Below are 18164 nucleotides of genomic sequence, written 5' to 3' on the forward strand. Positions count from 1 at the left end.
TAGAAAACCTGATCAGGCTTTTTGTAACTTTATTGTTTGGGTTCATAATTTTTGGTTTTTTTTGGGAGGGGGGGTGGTTGTGGGTTGCTTTTTGGTTGTTTTTTTTTTTTTTTTATACTTGTACTCCAATTTAAGTCTGTTTTATGTAATGCAAACTTGCTATGATTCATGGATCTATTTATGCCATGGAATTCTAGATAGGAGGGTCGAACATCAACCACAATACAATTTGCATAAATCACAGTGATCAACTCAAATATCTGAACTCTCTGAATATAGTCAAAACTCACAAAATACTATTGCAGTTACCAAGCCAGTATCTAAAGACTGTTTTCAAAAATTACCAAAAATTTTGGATTGAAAACATACATAACCTTGTATCAACTTGTAATAAATCAATGCTTCATCCTCCTTTAAACTCAGCAGTGAGAAAGAAAATGAAGGGATAGTCTTTTAAGAGCTGTTCTGACTTATTTATCTTTTTCTTTTCCTCATAATATCCCGAAGTTCTCCACCTGAAAAAAAGGCGGGGATGTCTTCCAGCAGCTTTCCTCTCCACCATCTCAATGCAGCTAGTGCTCTGAGCAGTCACTGACAGATAATGCTCCTGCCATTTTCCTCACCCTGCTGATGCCTATATACATGACTTAGGTGAGCCACTTGGGACAGAATTTCCTTGGGTATTGAGGCACTTATAATGCCAAGAGGCTCTTAGGCATATTTTCAGAAATACCAAGGTGTCCAGCTGCCATTCAGGATGACGTAGGTTAGGCCACTTCTGGCACAGGCTCTCTGATTGCCCCTTTCGTGCCTAAATACCTTGGAACATCTGTCATAGATCTTTGGCTTCCCAATTTCCTTCACTTCTGCAGTGGCAGCAAGAATGCTCACAACTGCAAACCTCAGAGAATTAAGTAAAAAAGGTTGCCAAAGTACTATATTTAGTAGTAAGTTAACATGTTAAGCAGAAGTAGGTTGAAAAGATCAATGGCAAAATTAGGGAAAGCATCTATCATTATTAAGCTGAACAAAATTTTGGAATAAAGGGGACCAGACTTTAAGAGGATGGTATCAAAGCTTCTAGAATCAGAAAATAAAGTGGTTTCCCTTAAAACTGCCTCAGAGCATCATCACTACCATCCTTTTTTCAAGAGTACATGTGTTATTGTAAGGTATCAGCTGACAGCACTGAATTCCTGGCACAAAGCAAAACAAAGGATGCTATTCCTACTTGATGGTCACTAGTTCATTTTGGACATACAAGGACCAGAATTGTAAAGAACTAATGCTTTTCTTCATTGATGGCTTTTTTTTTTTTTTTTTTTTTTCCTAGTGTCCAATGTGGACAGCTCCAAGTCTCCTCCCCCAGACAGAGCTTCTCATGAAGGAGACTAATTTGCGGACAAAAAGAGATGCACTAATTCTTTCAGGCCCCATTTCAGCAAGGCACTTAAGCACATGCTGATGTCGATCGCTGCCGAGCAAAGGACAAAAGCACATGCTAGTTAAATTTTTTTAAGCATCCTACAGTCCCCATGAGATGTTTGAACAAGCACTGGTGCTTCGCAGAATCAGGGAATAAAGCAGATTATGTAACTGCTGTGTTGTGAGTCCACTCAGCGCCGACCTCAGGACACCTTCTCTGGTGACTGCTTCTCCACCCCGCACTCATGAACCCAAACAGGACTGAATTATACCATGGGACCAAGAGCACAGATTTGCCTTCAAGAGATGAAACATGGGAAGTCTGCAAGTCTCCATCTACTATAAATGGCTTCTCTGCTATTCCTTATGCCACATCTCCGTAATATCACTGGCAATGAACTGGCATTACTCCAAGTTTCTACAGTCTACACTGGTGATATTTTTGCAGTTTTGCCTCAATGAGACTTAGTTTTGTTTAAGTAACACACCCAAACGGTGCACACTAAGGAATGTAAAGTAGATACTAGTTACCTGAATATTATTAATATGTATCTATGGTGAATTAAATCTAGAGGTGATACATTTAATTATTGCTAGGAATTCACCCTTGGTATTATTGCCTACATACCTACAGAGCTTTGCTGTTAACCTATCAATACTTTTATGATCATTGGCTTTGGAGTAAGAGCTACATCACTCAACAGTGACCTGATGTTTCATGGCTTAAGAGAGAATATTGCTAAATATATTTAGCAGTAGTAAATTATTGCTTTTGAAATTACTGCTCTGAGTTTTTAGAATATCGACAACCTAATTTTATTATAAAAAAAATTGGTAAAAATCTACCAAAAATATAACCAGGGAAAGACCCCCACTTCCTACAGCTATGACTTAGCAAGTCTGTTTTTATTTTATATCCTCTTAATTTTTATTTCCCTTCCTCCTCACCATGGAGAGAAGTTTTTTTCTTCCCTTTCTTCGCTTTGAACAAAATCTGACTTGATACTAATTTTTTCTTTTTTTCCTAGCACAGAATGCCAGGCTTGGAAGCCACCTGATGGAACAGTCCTATTTTGGTAGAGTTTTGAATACAAAAGAATTAGTGAATTTAAAATATCCACTAACATAGTCTAAACAGTTTCTCTCTGGCATTTGGAAAAGCATTAGAGTAGGATTTAGCTCATTTCAGTTTACATGGCACACTTTGGTAAAAGGACAGATGACTCGGATTTTAGTTAATTTCCAACTCAGACAATGATGACCTCGCAGTGGAAAATGCCAGTTGCTGTTTTGGCTGAAAAATATTTGGTTGTTCTGAAATTCCGTGTGGAATTTTGTCATTTTCTACTAAAAATACTTGCTGTTACTTACCATGGGAAATCCTCTGCTTTATTACCTGGCAAATTCAATTTGATATTCAGTCACTGTTGGGTTCTTCAGAACTTGTCCAAACTGCCCAAGACCCCTGGCTGCGACCCTTCCAGCCCACTGCATGAGCTGATTGATAACCTTGGCTGTAAGAATACAGGAGAATTAGACCCATGCACTCTGTGGTTCCTTTCTGTGTAACACAGATGCTAAAACTTCCTGGGGAGTTCCAGTGCTTTGTCATGAGGAAATGAACAGCCAAAAGCACCCAGAGAATGCCTGTTCTCTGCGTAGCAGAAGTGCCTGCAAGGGAATGATGAAAAGAGAACAACCTCTAAACTGCTAACGCACACTGAGAGGGAGTGGGCTGCAAATATCCTTTCTCTAGCTAACCTAAAAAAGATCTAGACATAAAATAAAAAGTTGCTGCGTGTCCTTTTCATCACAGTCTGCTCATTCCCCAACCCTGTCACACCCTCTAATTTACAAACATACATGTACTTCAAAATAGCGAGCCTATCTATGACCTAAGATGATAACTCACTTAACATTGACAGAAAAAGTTGCTTACTGATACCTTTCTGAGCTTAGACATGCATAAAACTCCTTCATTCTTGTCCCCTGTAGCTTGCAAAGATACATGTGCTTCCTTCTAACGCAGTCTTATCTTGGCATATCTCCTCTAAAAATCAGAACAACAAGTCTTAACATTCACAAACTAGCACTTTTCTATGAAGCTCTGTGGCTTCTTCTTTCAATTAAACTGGTTATTATTTCAAAATATATATACAACTCTCAGCAGAAATTTGGTGCTACATCTTCAAGTGTCTGAGGGAGCCACAGTCCTAAGTGGTTATTTACACTTCCACGAGCCCTCATACAGTATATGCAACCTCATCAATGAGCAAACAGACAGAATGTGTACTGCAAGATCCCAAATGGAGTTGAGCAGTTCTCCTGGAAGGGGCCATTTAGAGTTGTGGAGTGCACACTAAGTGCCCGTGCAGATGTGCAGGCACACAGCACTGCCGGGGCTCTGTTGGCACGTGTGTGTGTATGAGCTGTTTGTGTGTGAGGAAAAATGTGTGGAGACTCCTGCCTGCCTCGCTGGGCAGACAGCAGAACAGAGAGTGAAGGCAGACACACACTCGTATGGTGGAGCGTGGCTACTGCACACCTTGTCATGCCAGTGTGAAAAAGACAGTTGCAGGTTGCTGGTTTTGCAGCCATTCATTTTACATCTTGTGGGGATGGGGGTAAAAAAAAGGATTTTTTTCAGTTCCTTTTTTCCTTTTCCCCCCAGTAAGCATCACTGGAAGAAGACCAAAGCAGAGCAACTATAAGTTAAATACACACTTGAGCTTAGCTGCATTACATAACTCTGTAGGAGAAGCAGGCTGAAAAGATTTTTTTGTTTGTTTGTTTCTTTGTTTCACTTAGAACTTTGTTTCTCTTTCTTTTCATCTCTTAGCTCCCATCTTTTTTATTTTTTTTTTCCTCCTAGGTTCCATCATCCTCTGAAGAACGCTGGGTTTCGCAGGCAGGCGGCTAGTCACCTGCAACAACCGAGGGGTCCCGCAGAAGCTTCCAGGCTGCTGTCCGTGTCAGACGCCAGGGTTTGATCCGTGGACATGGATGAGATGTCGTTGACAGATGAGGATGGAGGGAGGCTCTCACTGCTGTTCACTGCTGCACCTGTGCTACGAAAACGAACACCAACGTGATTAAACCCGAAACCCCAGAAGGCGTCACCGCGTTCAAAAGCGAAGGGCGCGTCCCTGGTGGGGAAGATGAATCAGGGAAACCTTATAAATATGATTGCTTAGCAAAAGATTCTGAAAATATGAAACCTATAATCGAAGTAGAAATGAAAGCTTACTTTGAGTTGTAGGATACTGAGTCTTAGTTACTATATAACCTGAAAACAATGGTCTAGCTAGCTGAAGGAGAATCCCTTCTGATTCAGCAGAACCCTTTCTGCTGGCTAAGGGATCAAAAGGTCAATGTAGCAAAACAGAAGTTTAAAGAGTAGTTTTTAGAGTTTAAAATATGACACAGTATGGTAATATAGTAGTTCTTATAGGCTGGATGTAGATTCTATAGGATTTTGTGTCTTGTGCTGGTTGGTCACTGTAAATTAGAATATTCATCACAAAAGAAGATATAGTGTATTGTAACAAAGACCTCACTCTCTTACCTCTTCTTCCTCTCCTTCCCGCTGCTCTTAGCTCACTCTTACCCTTCCTCTTCCCCCTACTCTTGCTCTCTCCTGCTGTCTTTCCCCCTGCCCGTTGCTCTCTCGCTCCCTTCTCACTTAGCCCACACCCTCCTGTTCTTTCTCCCTCTCTCTTTGCGACTCCCCTTCAGCTGAGGCTGGTGGCTGAAGGCAAGGCCCTTTTACCCACGACCTTTGCAATAAAACCATGTGTTCTAGAATATACAGGTCGGCAGAATTCCTTGTCCCAGTCATCCGCGGATTCACCTACAGCGTCCCTGGTGGGACACAAGCCATTTTGCACAGCGGCAAACCTCAGCAGAAAGTGGGCCATACAAACTTTAGACTGCGGATAATATTAGGTATCTTAGCAGGATATTCTGTCCCTCACCAGTCTGCTTTGAAAAGTCATAGCTCTTTGTCATCCCACTTCATTCTAGCCTGCTTTGAGTTCCAAAACATCCAATAGTCAGAGGTATGCCAGGATCACACAATGTGTGATCAAAACAAAACCAGGTCCCACCTATTCCTCCACATTTGTCACATAGAATTCCAGTTTTCTTAGTGGCAGTCTCATAGAGTGGGTAGGATCAAATCACCCAGTGGAAATTGCAGATTGGTTTCTTTCTCTTAGTTAATGATTAGGTGACTAAACTCAGGATTTCAGCTGTGACTGTATTTTTGTACATCCATGCCTCTCTAAAATTATGATGGCACCAGATATTATGCAAAAAATCACTTTGACTTTTGAGATGAAGAATGAGCCTTCCTGAGATTATCATTAATGCAACTGAACATTTACCACATCCCTGAATATTATCAGAAATCATCTGTCTAATAAATTCAGACAATTGAATGACAAATACACAGCCATGTAAACAATGTATTTATCGTGTACCTATGACTGCTCAACAGCTCATTAACCTCAGCTCAAACTAAAGTTTGCAGAGTAGCAAAAGCGTGGGAGGTTTTTTCCACTAAACTTTCAGGTGATGGTTTTTTGTGCTCCTTATGCCAAAATTATCACTATCTTCAGTTTGAGAGGGATGCGGTAATTTCCATTAAATATTCATGACAATGAAACATGTAATTTTGTATGATCTTGCACAGCTAGAAATTACAGCTAGGCAGGTGACACAAGTCCTTGTTCTGCAGATAGATGCCATTTCATTCTTCTGTCTGAAAAGTGTGCTCAGCCCCAACTTTTACAGATTTTCATTTCCTCCAAATGGCTAGAAACGAACACCTATTATCTAGTAAAACTACACAACTCGTATATTCTTAATACAGAGATTATCAGTTATCTCTACAGCCTAGGCAAAATATATGCTGCCATGGGCAAAAGAAATGGATTTTTTTTCACTTTCCAGTTTCTAATAAAAACATTACTTTCAGAAAGCAAGCCACACATGCAACTACTATTCTATATTCCTCAACTTTTTCTTCCCCTTACACACATCCACTGTGAATGTGCACAAAGCAGAAACAGATATGCTCCCATTTAGAGCTCCAGATGGGAACTGCTTTCTGCTGTTCTAGTAGTCTGTTATGGCATCAGAACCAAACTTAAATAATTTACTTTCCCGAAACATTTGGAAAATAAAATCATTAATTTCATAAGTGCTGCAAAAAGACAGGGCAATCTTAATGAAGTCTGACTGGTGACTGCAGACAGCAATCATCAATCCTCTTTGCCAGAAAATGCATTTTTCAAAGGATTATTTACATGTATCTCATCATCCAGTACAATACTGTTACTTCATGTTAACATGTTATTTAGTCATATGGCATTTTATGAAAATACTAATCAGTCAAGACAAGTTCATTTATGTGTAGTCAAAATACGATTGAATTCATTTATATTAATGACTAAACAATATATTGCCTTCCTAAATATTTACCATGCTGGGCAGAAGCCTGCCATTAGTCAACCTTTGATCAAATTATTGCTGTGCAGCTTTCTTTGATCAGTGTGCACTCAACTTAGCTAGGCAAAATAACTGAAGAAATAGCTGCAGAAATTGTACAGGTGAAGGTTTTATTACACTCTCTTTGATTCAGCACCACAGAATTCAATAAATCCTGCTATGTTCTTCCCAGCAAGTATCAGTGCAGCCCATGAGTTTCTGGAAATTACATTTTTTGGCTATTCCTAGCTGTCAGTACAATTCCACATAACACAGCACACATGATAGTTGCTGCTGCAGCCCCAAAGCACCCAGGTTCACAGAGTATTCACAAAAACAAATGAAACCACAATAAACCTCAAGGACAGAATTAAAGAGCTCAGCAGCACAAAGCAGGACTTGGGCAGCAACACTCAGAATCCCAAATCTGTCCCAGTCAGTAAGGAATGGCCCATTTGCTGTGCTCAGCACCTGCCTGGTGCTACAGCAGCTCCTGGAGGGATGTGTGCCAGGTGAGACAGTGCAGATACGACAGAGGGGCACTCAAAAGAGAAACAGAGCCCCATTTATGACGTTGCTGTTTGACAGGGGGCTTCTCACTGGCCGCAGGATTGAGGAAAAGTGCTAAAGGTTAGAGCAGGGGAGAAACAGCTTCTGGGATCTGTTCTTGGCTCTGCTATTGCTTTGACAGCTTCTCTTTTAAGGCACAAATCAGCTTGTCTGCTGTAAAGAAGGAATTCCTTCCTCAGAGGGCTCCTGGGAAGAGCTATTAAATAGCACCAATGGACATGCCTCTGAGACTTTGGCTGTGAAGTGGTACAGATTTGGGGGTAAAAAATACTGAAGGAGAACTGCAGCTTTTGCAATTTCCAAAAAAGCCCAATGTCTGTCTCGGGGATTTGCTCAGGTGTCATAAACTGTATAAATAGCGACTCTTGGTATCCAGTGTCGCAGTACTTGGCAAGTCCATCAACTGCTTAATTTAGAGTCTGCACATGACAGAAGAGGGCTGATAAAGGCATCCAGTGGTTCCTGGGTGATGGCACCAAAACTGTCCAAATCAGACAGCAAGTGAAAGCCAGGAAAGGAAGAATAAAAGATCCATTTTCACCTAGAAAGGCAAGGCTAAAATTTAGCTGCACTAAGGTCTGTGCTATTTGCTGTATTCCATGCCCAGAAAAGACAAGACAGTTGAAAATGTTGTGTATGAAACTACAGGTGGGTAGTGAAGGCTAGGGGAGAGTGTGAGAGGAGGTTAGATAGTATAGACAGAACTTAAGTTTAATTCTAAATAATCTACAGCCTTGTATTAATTTTTTTCTTTTGTGCTTCTGTTTGATAATGACAGAACCACTTTATTTGGACAGGCAGAAGTAGCCTCTGCTGGGAACAATTTTTGACCCTGTTGATTTTGTTCACTGAATTGTGCTTGAATTTCCAAGCTGATATGCTGTACTAGCCAATTCTTGAGAGAACAAGAGATTGACACCCTGATATGCAGGCACTCTAAGTGGCTCTATCAATGGGCAATAATTATCTCTGCTGCTGTCAGCTTCAGCAGTCTCCACCAAAACTCTCATCAAGTAATCATGGAAACTAATCTCCAGTTTGCTTGCAAAGATTATTGATAGAGCACAAAATCTCAGCTTTCTGAATTCTTGCCAAGAGCACCAACCAATGACTAGAGTCTCTCTCATTTTCCTTATTCTCAGAACTGGTGTTTTAACTCTTTCTTACATTATTCCATTCAGCTGAAAATTTAAGTCAGGTACACAAAGTGAAGAAAAACCAGAAATCTACTGTTTCATGAAACAACCTCATCTGAGAGCAGTTTTAAAATATTTTCTGAACTTGTTGGTGCCTAACATTCAAAAAACAGTCAAAGAGAAAAAGCAGGTGAAATATTAGGTTAAAAAATGAAAATTTTGTATGTTCAAAAATGTTTTACGTAAACAATAAAAACCTTCCACATAGCAAAAACAGAATAGGAAATAGATAAAGAAATCCCTGGGTAGTTAATTCCTGAAACTAGCAATCACAGTGTTTCTTGATCATAAATCAATCTGCAACCACAATTCTGCATGAGAGAGAAGTTTAAGAATGAGGATTTATCAGACAATTTTTAGGGCTCCAGATTTCTTTTCAGTGGTGGCAGCATAGTTTGGTAAATTAAATCTGCAAGTTCTGTTCTTTGTTTGCTACTTGGCAAAGAACGTAGTGGATTGTTTCCAATATATTACTTCATCCATGTCAAAATCCAGGTGCAGGGCTTGTGCTCCAGCATCACCACCCAGCACTTTATTAACTCCCTGCATTATTGCCATGTTTCTCCTTGTCCTGTCAGTTACTAGTGATGCATTCTTGTTCTAACACTACCTTGGCCCAGCAGCAAGTGAAAAATGAGAGTGCAAAAAAAAATAAATCTCTGAAAATATGCAGAGAACACTGAGTTAGATGATTATACTTTGAGAAAAGGCAGTTTTACTCATAAATACTGCTGGAACACTGTGTTCAAAATACGGGCACTTCAAGTTTGCCAGTGAAGCTGTACCTTCACAAATATGTATTTCTGTGTACTGGCAGTAACAGTTTGCATTTCTGTGAAAAGACTGCCGCTGTGAATTTTACTCAGAAAAAATCTAGTTGTGGTATTTTTGTAACAGGACTTTAGGAGTCAGTGGTTGAAAACAACTTTCCCTTCTCACTGAAGTGTCATCAAAGCTTGTCAGCCAGCTGTTCTAATGTGATTCGACTTCTGAGAGGATAGACTACCAGATCAGTACCAGACACCTACATGGGGCTGGGGTGGGGACCAGGTGTGCAGTGTTGTGTGTCCAACAGATTAATGTGTGCTAACATCACCAATTCTGCCTGTTTCAACTAGCAAAGTATTGGTTCAGTTATCCACCCATAAGCAGTATGAAAATACCAGTGTGAGAGAAACCTCCACACTCAGAGGAGTGTTGAGGAATCTGTAACCACAAACAATACAGGCACAACTACCTCTCAAATAGCAAGATGATAATTTTTTAAGTATTACATTATTAAGTATTATGACAGTGGAGTACAATTAATAAAGGTCAACCCATTCGAAGCACGGGACCTCATAAAAATTTCTTCACTGGCCTACATAACTGCAAGTGTAGCCCAAGTGCTTCAGCAATCTCCTTTCTCCCTTTGCCAGTACAGAACACACGTCAAAGTCATTCCATGGGGCTGAGTACCTGAAGGAGAAGGCTGTCCTTTTACTACGCCATTTTTAGTCTTTTCTTCAGAATTCATTACTTCTTTGTAGATGAGTTCTGGAAGAGAGAATTGTGACAGTTACTGACAGAGGCCAGTGCCTGTGATCAAGAACAAAACAAGTACCACACTATGCTGTAGCCCTGAGCTCCCTCAGTCTGCCCTGCCTTGTCTTCCCAAGTCTGACAGCTCTGCTCATCTAAGACCTCTCTCTTCCATTCCCCTCCTCCCCTCTCATCTCCTTTTAGAGCTGAATTGAGACAAACAGGATTTAACCAAAGCAAGAGAATTGTTTAATGATGCAGCATTTAGAAGAAGCAGCACAATAACAGAGCATCTTTTACTGTGGCAAATTCTGATGCATTGCCCTGCTGAACAGGATTCTGTTCTCCAGATGATATCCTCAGATTTTAGTGAAGCACTGGAATCCACACCTCCTGTGTTAACAGTAACCTATGTAGATGATGATAGCCCTCAGAACATTTTCTAATTTTTTCCTATGTTTTTTGCCATTTTGCCACTAAAATACCCCTTCCCATGCAATTCTAAACTGCAATTACCTTTCCATTCCTCGATTGTATGTTCCCTTTCATCCAGCTGTTTATCATATATCTGAGGAGGAGGCTGCAGGAAAGAAACACAGCTGTTCAGTCAATTGTCTGTTACATTGTAAGTAATTAGGAATAATTACTTAATTAAAGATAATTTCTCCTCTCCCTCTTTGCAATCCATCCTGTACATACCAAAATATCTGAAACACATTTGAATATTAAGGGAAATAACACTTCTGGAAGTCAACCCTTTTTGCAGAAGAAATCAATATACTTCCCAGTTTTCCTTTCTTTAAAAGGAGGCATAACTGCAGTACAAATAAAACCAGGTCAACAATGGCATTGTGCTTGTGCTGAGCCCAGAAACTCCACAGCCAAATCATTTGTACCAGCAGAGAGGTACTGTCAGAATACCAAATTAATATTAGTATTGATTAATTAGTAGTAAATTAACATATTAATTTTTAAGTTGCTCTTTGGATTTGCTGCTACACAGACATCCCAAAATAACCCTAATTTTTAACTGTCTCCCTGCCACAGTTTCTAATCCATATTTTAGATGACCAAAATTTCCAGTATATGTATTTTTAAGTAACTTTACTTTAGACAGAAAGATTTTTTTTTTTAGTATTGTGTTTCTTTTAGTTGATGGGAATGACAGAGAACTGGAAAATCCTGGAATTTACTGAGACAAAGGCACCTAGAGGTTTCAGAGAGCCTGTACACCTGCTTTCATTAGGCAGGTAAGCCTTGTGTTCATTGCCTCTCCTGATGTTGGCTGCCAAATATAGCAGCCAAAGGAGGCAGAAGACTCTCCCCTCCTTCCTTGTACCAAGAAGCTCCAGCATCTGAGCTAAGAGCACCTAATGAAGATGGAAACAAGATCCACAACAGTTTTCTTGCTTATATGTATTTCCTCTGATTTCCATCTTGGGCACTTTTGTGTCCCAAAACATCCTCCTATTAAATGCATATTTTTAAGCTGTTTTCTTGAATCACTAAGAATTTAGAAATTTTCTCTCAGGACTCTAACTCCATCAGTCCATTAAACCATTTCAACGCTATAAGCACAACTGAAAAAGTAATAGCTGAGTGACATGACATGGACCAGGAAAATTACATGATAGCTGAACTGGACAAGTCCACTGGAAACAAGAGAAGTTTCCCCAGAGTGACCTTTGTATCAGGGCTGAAGATAAGGGAATTAGGTGAAGTCATGGGCTGCCAAGTCTCATACCTGAGAAGGTGCTGAGGAAACACATGCCATGAGTGAAAGTGAGTGCCAGGCCTCAGCGCGGGTACCCAAGGTTTTGTTGTATCAGCAAGGTAAGGCACAACCCTGTAAGAGTCTGAGTCCCAGACCAATGCAGCTGTTCCCTTATTCAGCATAACAAGCCTTCTCATTCTTTTCCTGTGAGTCCTGATGGCACCGAGATGGACACAAGCTCTGTGGGGATTCTGTGATCCTGCAGATGGTGTTGTCAGAGAGCTGGATGCTACAAGAGTACAGGTGATCCTCACCACTGACCAGTGGGCTGTGATAAGTAACTCCCCTCCTCCAGCTGAGCCTGCTGGGCTCCTGCTCAGCCTCTCAGCCAGCCATGGAGCATGCATTTCCTACTGGGGAAAGCAGAGAAAGCTGGCCAAGCCAAGAAAATTGAGGGGCTAGGAATTTACAGGAGCGGCAGAGGAGGTGTTTGGCTGAGCTGAAGCTGAACCACAGTGACAGAACTACCTCTTCTCTGCCAGGTGCAAAGGGAACAAGCAAACCAAGTTGGACAAGAATATCCTGAAAGTAGTTTTCTAAAAGCTTCAGGGAGAAGCCTACAAGAAGCATAGGTGGGGGTAAAATTGCTTCTACCAAGTATAAACACTCTTTTTACACCTTCCATAGAAAAGTATTTCTCTCCCAGACAGAAATAAGAGGATAGATTCCTTCACTACTTTAATTCCCAAACACAAGTTGCAGAATCAAAAGGAACCAGTGATCAGATGTACACACTGTTCTCAGTTCACACAACCACACAATCTTTGGCTTATTTCTCTTCTAATTTATTTCAGCTACCTCTTTAGCTGGGGCAATTGGCTAATAAGCAACAAGGAAATCAGCAGTAATCATTGCCTAGATTAATACACTCTGGAAACAAAGGCATTTTCCAGGGAGAGAGCTCAGAATAACCTCCCTCATTACTGAGCTCCTATTTTTCTATGGAGTCAAACAAAGAAGAGCAACCAAACTGTCCTTCACACACTGCAGGACGCCAGAGGCTGCACCTGCATAGCATTCCACTGCTCTGCCAGCAATGCTTACACTGCAGACTTTTTACTTGTGAGTTAGCAGAACCCACAGCTACGAAACATGGCTCTTGGCAGGCATGAGGGAGCCAAGGGTAACCAATACCCAGCAGGACAGTAGCATAAATAAATCCCTGCTCTTCACAGAGGCAGGGTCTGTAACCTCTAAAGCCTGTGCAGAGCATAGTTGAATGGAGCTCTGCTGAGAGGCCAGGCCAGTGTTTTACACCGGGAGAAAGCGAAGCTTTCCCATCAAAATTCCCTGAGTCCTCACCCTTTCACTGATCCAAGGCACAGAGACGAGCTGAGAATACCAAAACTATTTTGAGAATTTATTTTCCCACAATTCTCATTAATTCCTATGAGAACCAGAAAGCTTAACACACTCTTATCAATAGACTGTAATCCCCTCCAGGCTGACCACCCCCTTTCTGCTAACTTGTTTGTTTTGTGGCTTTTTAAAAAACCAATTTCGAAAGTTAGAGGGAAGATGGGAGGTTTTTAAAGATAATATACAAGTATTGTCACAGCAATGGAACAATCAGAGCAGCTGCCATACTCACATCCTCCTGGACACCTGATTTTAGTGTCAGTGCAAAGCTTTGCCTAAAACTGCCCTTGCTGCCTAAATCAGACATAGAAAATGACTGAGTTCATCATCATTAACTTTCCATGTGGATGCAGCTGCAGTGTTATAGGCATTCATATAAATCCTTCATACTGAACATGCCAACTGAGAGTTACATAGTTTACTTTGTTTAGGTGTTTAAAAACATTGGATGTGGCACTCAGTGCCACAGTTTACTTGATGAGGTGCTGTTAAGTCACAGGTTGGACTTGATGATCTCCAAGGTCTTTTCCAACCTAGTTAATGCTGCGATTCTGTAGGTCTCAGAAAAAGTACAGAGTTCATGTAGCACTAAATCAAGGCAGGGTGTGGATCAATCCTATGGGTGGCAGCATCTAGCTTCAGTTTAAGGCAGCCATTTTCTACCCAAAACAGATTGGTTTGCAAGCAGTTGCCAACAATAACAATAAAATCTATTTTTGGATGTGGATGCAAAGGAATGAATTATATTTTTCTTGTAGACACTTAAACCCCCCTGTTGTTTCAATGGCTCTTGGCTTTTCCATTTTACAAATGGATTTTCAATATACTTTTGCATTAAATGTAACATTCATTGGACATACTAAAAATTACTAAAGAAACCCAACAGAAACTATCCACATGTGTCTCTTTCTGGAGGAAAAAAAAACCCCAAACAAATAACAAACCCCAAAAAAAACCCAAACACAACAAACAAATAAGCAAAACCAATCCAAAAACAAACCAAAGAGCAAAATACAAGGAGGGGTTTATGTGGTCAGATAAATAGCAGGAGACTACTGGATTTGTTAAATACCATTCTAATATCCAGAGAGGGGAAGCTTTTCATTAGAGAAAAAAGCAAAACATATGTTGGAACCGATGTATTCTTGCTTTCCCAAAGCAATAAAGATTGGTTTGCATGCCACTGCTAGAAAGCAAAGGGAATGGGATGAAGCTCACACTTGAGCAAATCCTGCATCTCTGCCCCTGCCTCTGCAGAGCTAGTGCCAGCACAGTGGAGACCTTGGGATGAGCTGCTTTTAGAAAGCTTGGCAGAGCAAGGCCTGAGTCTGCATCTGTTCCCAGAATTGCAGGGTCTGGGGCAGTAGTTGTGGGGCAACACAACAAGGCAGTGATGGAATTAGCGAGATATTGTAGATAAAAGAGGGACAGCAGGATGCAAAAATTAATGGTGTGAGGTTAAACATTTTGTTAAATAGCTTAGATCCTCGTAACAAGTGAATATAAAAATTCCTTGGTGCTTGCCAAGGAATTGTGTTACTGATACCATTCATGTATTTATTTTTGCAGGGCAGACCCAAGTAGAGCAGCGTGCTTGTCACCAGAAGTCTGGCATTTATCTACCAAGTGCTTGGGATTTCACCCTGTATTGCCAAGGGATTCCACAGTGGGCTAGGGATGGTCTCAGCTATGGATATGGAAGAAGAGATGACTCTGGGTCCTTTTGTTCAGTGGAGTTTCTGCAGAAGCTTTTGGAAAGCTCCACACATAATGTGCATCAATGAAATTGTAGCTGGAGCTGTTTCTGAACAGCTGGACGGTAAGGATGCCATGCAGCAGGAGTCAAGATTACTCAGCTACACACAGATGACTGAACAGCTTGAAGATACAACAAGCAAGCTGGAAAAAGATTAAGTTCGGTTCAGAAAAGAAAAAGAAGAAAAGAAATGCCCCTTTCTTCTCTAACCACTCCTCCTCACTGACACTAACAAAGATTTCTGTAGAAGTTGTGTTCAGCTTCTGTAGTCAATCAGCTATGAACAGATAGATGTTGTTGACTGGAGGAAATACCTCTGCTTGTGCACAAAGCAGAGCTGCACACTTCTTTTGTGAGACAACAGATGCACACCATCAATCTCTAAGCAGAAAACCAAGCCCTGTAACTGAGTACTAATAAAGTGGCAGCTCATCGAAGACTTCCTATACAACATCTATACACAGAGAGCTGAGCAAGAGAAAAGAACAGCAGAAAAGATGCACAACCTGACAGCCTTTGCTTTTGTCATGTAGTGAAGGTGACACCTTCTTTGAAGTGTGTATGCCAAGGCCATACAGCTCTCCAAAGTTCTTCTCCATCATAATGGATGCTTAGCGCCACGTAAAATAAGAGGTGGGTGAGATATAGATATAGATATTCTGACAAACTATGGACCTTGAAGTTTTTTTTAAATAATTGTATTTAACAGCTGGTCATAGATAGTTTATATAGAGCTAAGACAATACAGCAGCAGTTTCTGTCCTGGACTTCAGAACCATAAACTAAGTAGTTTTCATTAGCAACACTGCAAACAGCATCACATTAATAGAAGGTAACACACAGACTGGCAAGCACAGAAAAATGAGTGATAATTCACAACTCAGCCCCCTGTGGATGGTCCTAGATGCAGAAATACTCCAGTGAAATATAAATCCTATGAAAATAAAACCAGGAATGAAAGCTGTGTAAGTTACAGTGAATAAAACCCCACAAAATCTATCACTGCTGTAAAATACTGTCAGCATAGAGGAATGCTTCGAAGGAATATTTTTAACACCTGATATTTCTGTTTCATAGAAAACTCTCTTCTAATGAATGGCACATATCAGATAGAAAACAATCACTGCAGGTACAGGAAAGTTCAAGACAAATTTTGAAACCAGTTAACAGAAAACATCACATAATAATCTTCAGCAAATTTTGCTATTAGATTTGTTCCCATGAAATGGAACAAGTTTTCCGAAGTAGTAATCAATATGAGATCATACATACATTCAAATGGTTCCAAAATGGAATCTATTATGACATGAATGGTTTCTTTGAATATATCAATAACAAAAGGAAGAACTTTACAGCGCTAAAGCAATGTGTAGGAATTCATTGTGTTCACAATTTGATTGCTTTGGGATAAAACCCAGTGACCTGCAAATATGGATAAACATTAAGGTAGATATGAAAAATTAAATACCAGATTTGGGATTTATTCACAAATCATCTCAGTGAAGGGTGAGAATGTATAGCAGCTTCAAAAAAACAAGGCAGCTGGGTAATTGAAAACAGTCTCAAGCACAGCATTTTCCGACAGGAAAATAGAGAAGCTAATATGTCATCAGGGAGATACTGAGATTATCTACAATAAACAGGATAGTCTGCATGTAGAGGCAAGAGATATTGGAAACCTCTTCATTCCTAAAAATAGAAGAAGGGCAACTTGAGGGAGAAAAGCTATCATGTGTGTCATTTATTCATGTAATACTCCACATGCTGTTATATAGGTAAAGCAAATATCCTAACATGAAAGTAATAAACATAATATTTGTTTAAAAGTGGATCTGAGACAGTTTCTATAAAAAAGACTTCCAGGAGAGTCTTGAACTAAAGAATAAAATAAAGTAAGGTCTTTAGGTGCCTATTCTGATTTTACAATAGATTTCCTGCGTAATATTAGTAAATAATATTTTTGCCCTGTGAATTCTTGTTTCTCTACATTTAAATTAGGTGTGAAGATTGATAACAGATTTCAGCATTTGGGAATTCCACACAAGCCAAGCCATACATTATCTGCATGTTCTCCTATTTTTAAAAAACATGTATTTTAGTTGTAATTGGCTGAATACAGAAATTATCTTAACTGTAATGCTATTCAAAATAATTTCAGAACAATTGTGTATGCTCTGGAGAACCTAACACTGTGACTGTCTTATCAGAGATACTGTGGCAAGCTGCGTGGGCTTTAAAGAACCTGTATTAGACATAGGAGCTCCTATATCCAAATTTCACAGGTAAGCTCAAGAGCTGTGCAAGGCCTGTTTCTAGCTGTGAGCATGATGCTGTTTCAGAGCTGTTGAGGGCTCTGGCTGTGGTTTGTTTGATGCAGAAGTTCCGTGGGAGGGCCACAGCACTGTTTGAGTAACCTCCCGTGGTTGGTGAATAGCAAGTCCCACATCTAATAACAGCTCATCTTCCTCTCTGTGTCAAGGAATCATGCTTGGCATTTAGGGCCACCCAGAAGGGTTTAATGTTGTGACACATTGCGGGGGGAAAGGGTATTGCATTCCTAGCGCTTCCCGTCTGTGCACAGTGTTTGCCCATTAGAATGAGACATAATAGCTTTATTGCCCCCACACAGTCTCTGAAAGACCATAAACGTATAATAGACTTATAAAAAGAGACTGTAACTGTCTCCCTAGTCTGCTTTTTAACTGGGCAGGGCTGCTTTATCTGTTTCCCTCACATTTATAATGCTGTAAATCTGAGCAGACACAGAGGGTTGTTACCTCCAGGTTAAACTTTGACACCAAACTCTCTGTGTATTCCCTGAGCTGGCTTCAGTGCTCTGGACTGTCTACTCCAGCACATGCTGACATTTAACGATGCTGCAACAGCTCACTTCAAAATTCCTGTCACATTAAATGCTTTCAGTTACCTGTCCTCTCATGCTTCTGAATGAAGTGGATGCTGTACAATAGATGCCTGGCTGCTTTTGATGAAGCCATTTACTGGGGAGAAGGAGGAATCTAACTAGACAGCAGAAGCTACCTAATTCCCCCCAGTACTATACTGGCTGAAAATG

The 18164-nt window shown here is 40.4% G+C and overlaps 1 protein-coding gene across 4 annotated transcripts in view; it reads right to left on the minus strand.

The window, feature by feature from the left end:
* Positions 1–1316: 1316 nt before the first annotated feature.
* Positions 1317–18164, minus strand: part of MAPK10 (mitogen-activated protein kinase 10) — a 141967-nt gene continuing 125119 nt past the window's right edge. For 3 of the 4 annotated variants that reach the window (XM_066318152.1, XM_066318153.1, XM_066318154.1), the window contains 3 exons: positions 10719–10782; positions 10140–10217; positions 1317–4488 (listed from right to left, as the gene is read on the minus strand). In XM_066318152.1, the coding sequence (XP_066174249.1) occupies positions 4346–4488; positions 10140–10217; positions 10719–10782 (285 nt within the window). In that variant the 3' untranslated portion in view covers positions 1317–4345. Of the gene's footprint in view, positions 4494–10139; positions 10218–10718; positions 10783–18164 lie in introns of all 4 variants that reach the window. The other variant, XM_066318155.1, reaches the window with a different exon arrangement.

This window comes from Sylvia atricapilla, chromosome 4 (assembly GCF_009819655.1).
Source record: "Sylvia atricapilla isolate bSylAtr1 chromosome 4, bSylAtr1.pri, whole genome shotgun sequence".
NCBI lineage: Eukaryota > Metazoa > Chordata > Aves > Passeriformes > Sylviidae > Sylvia > Sylvia atricapilla.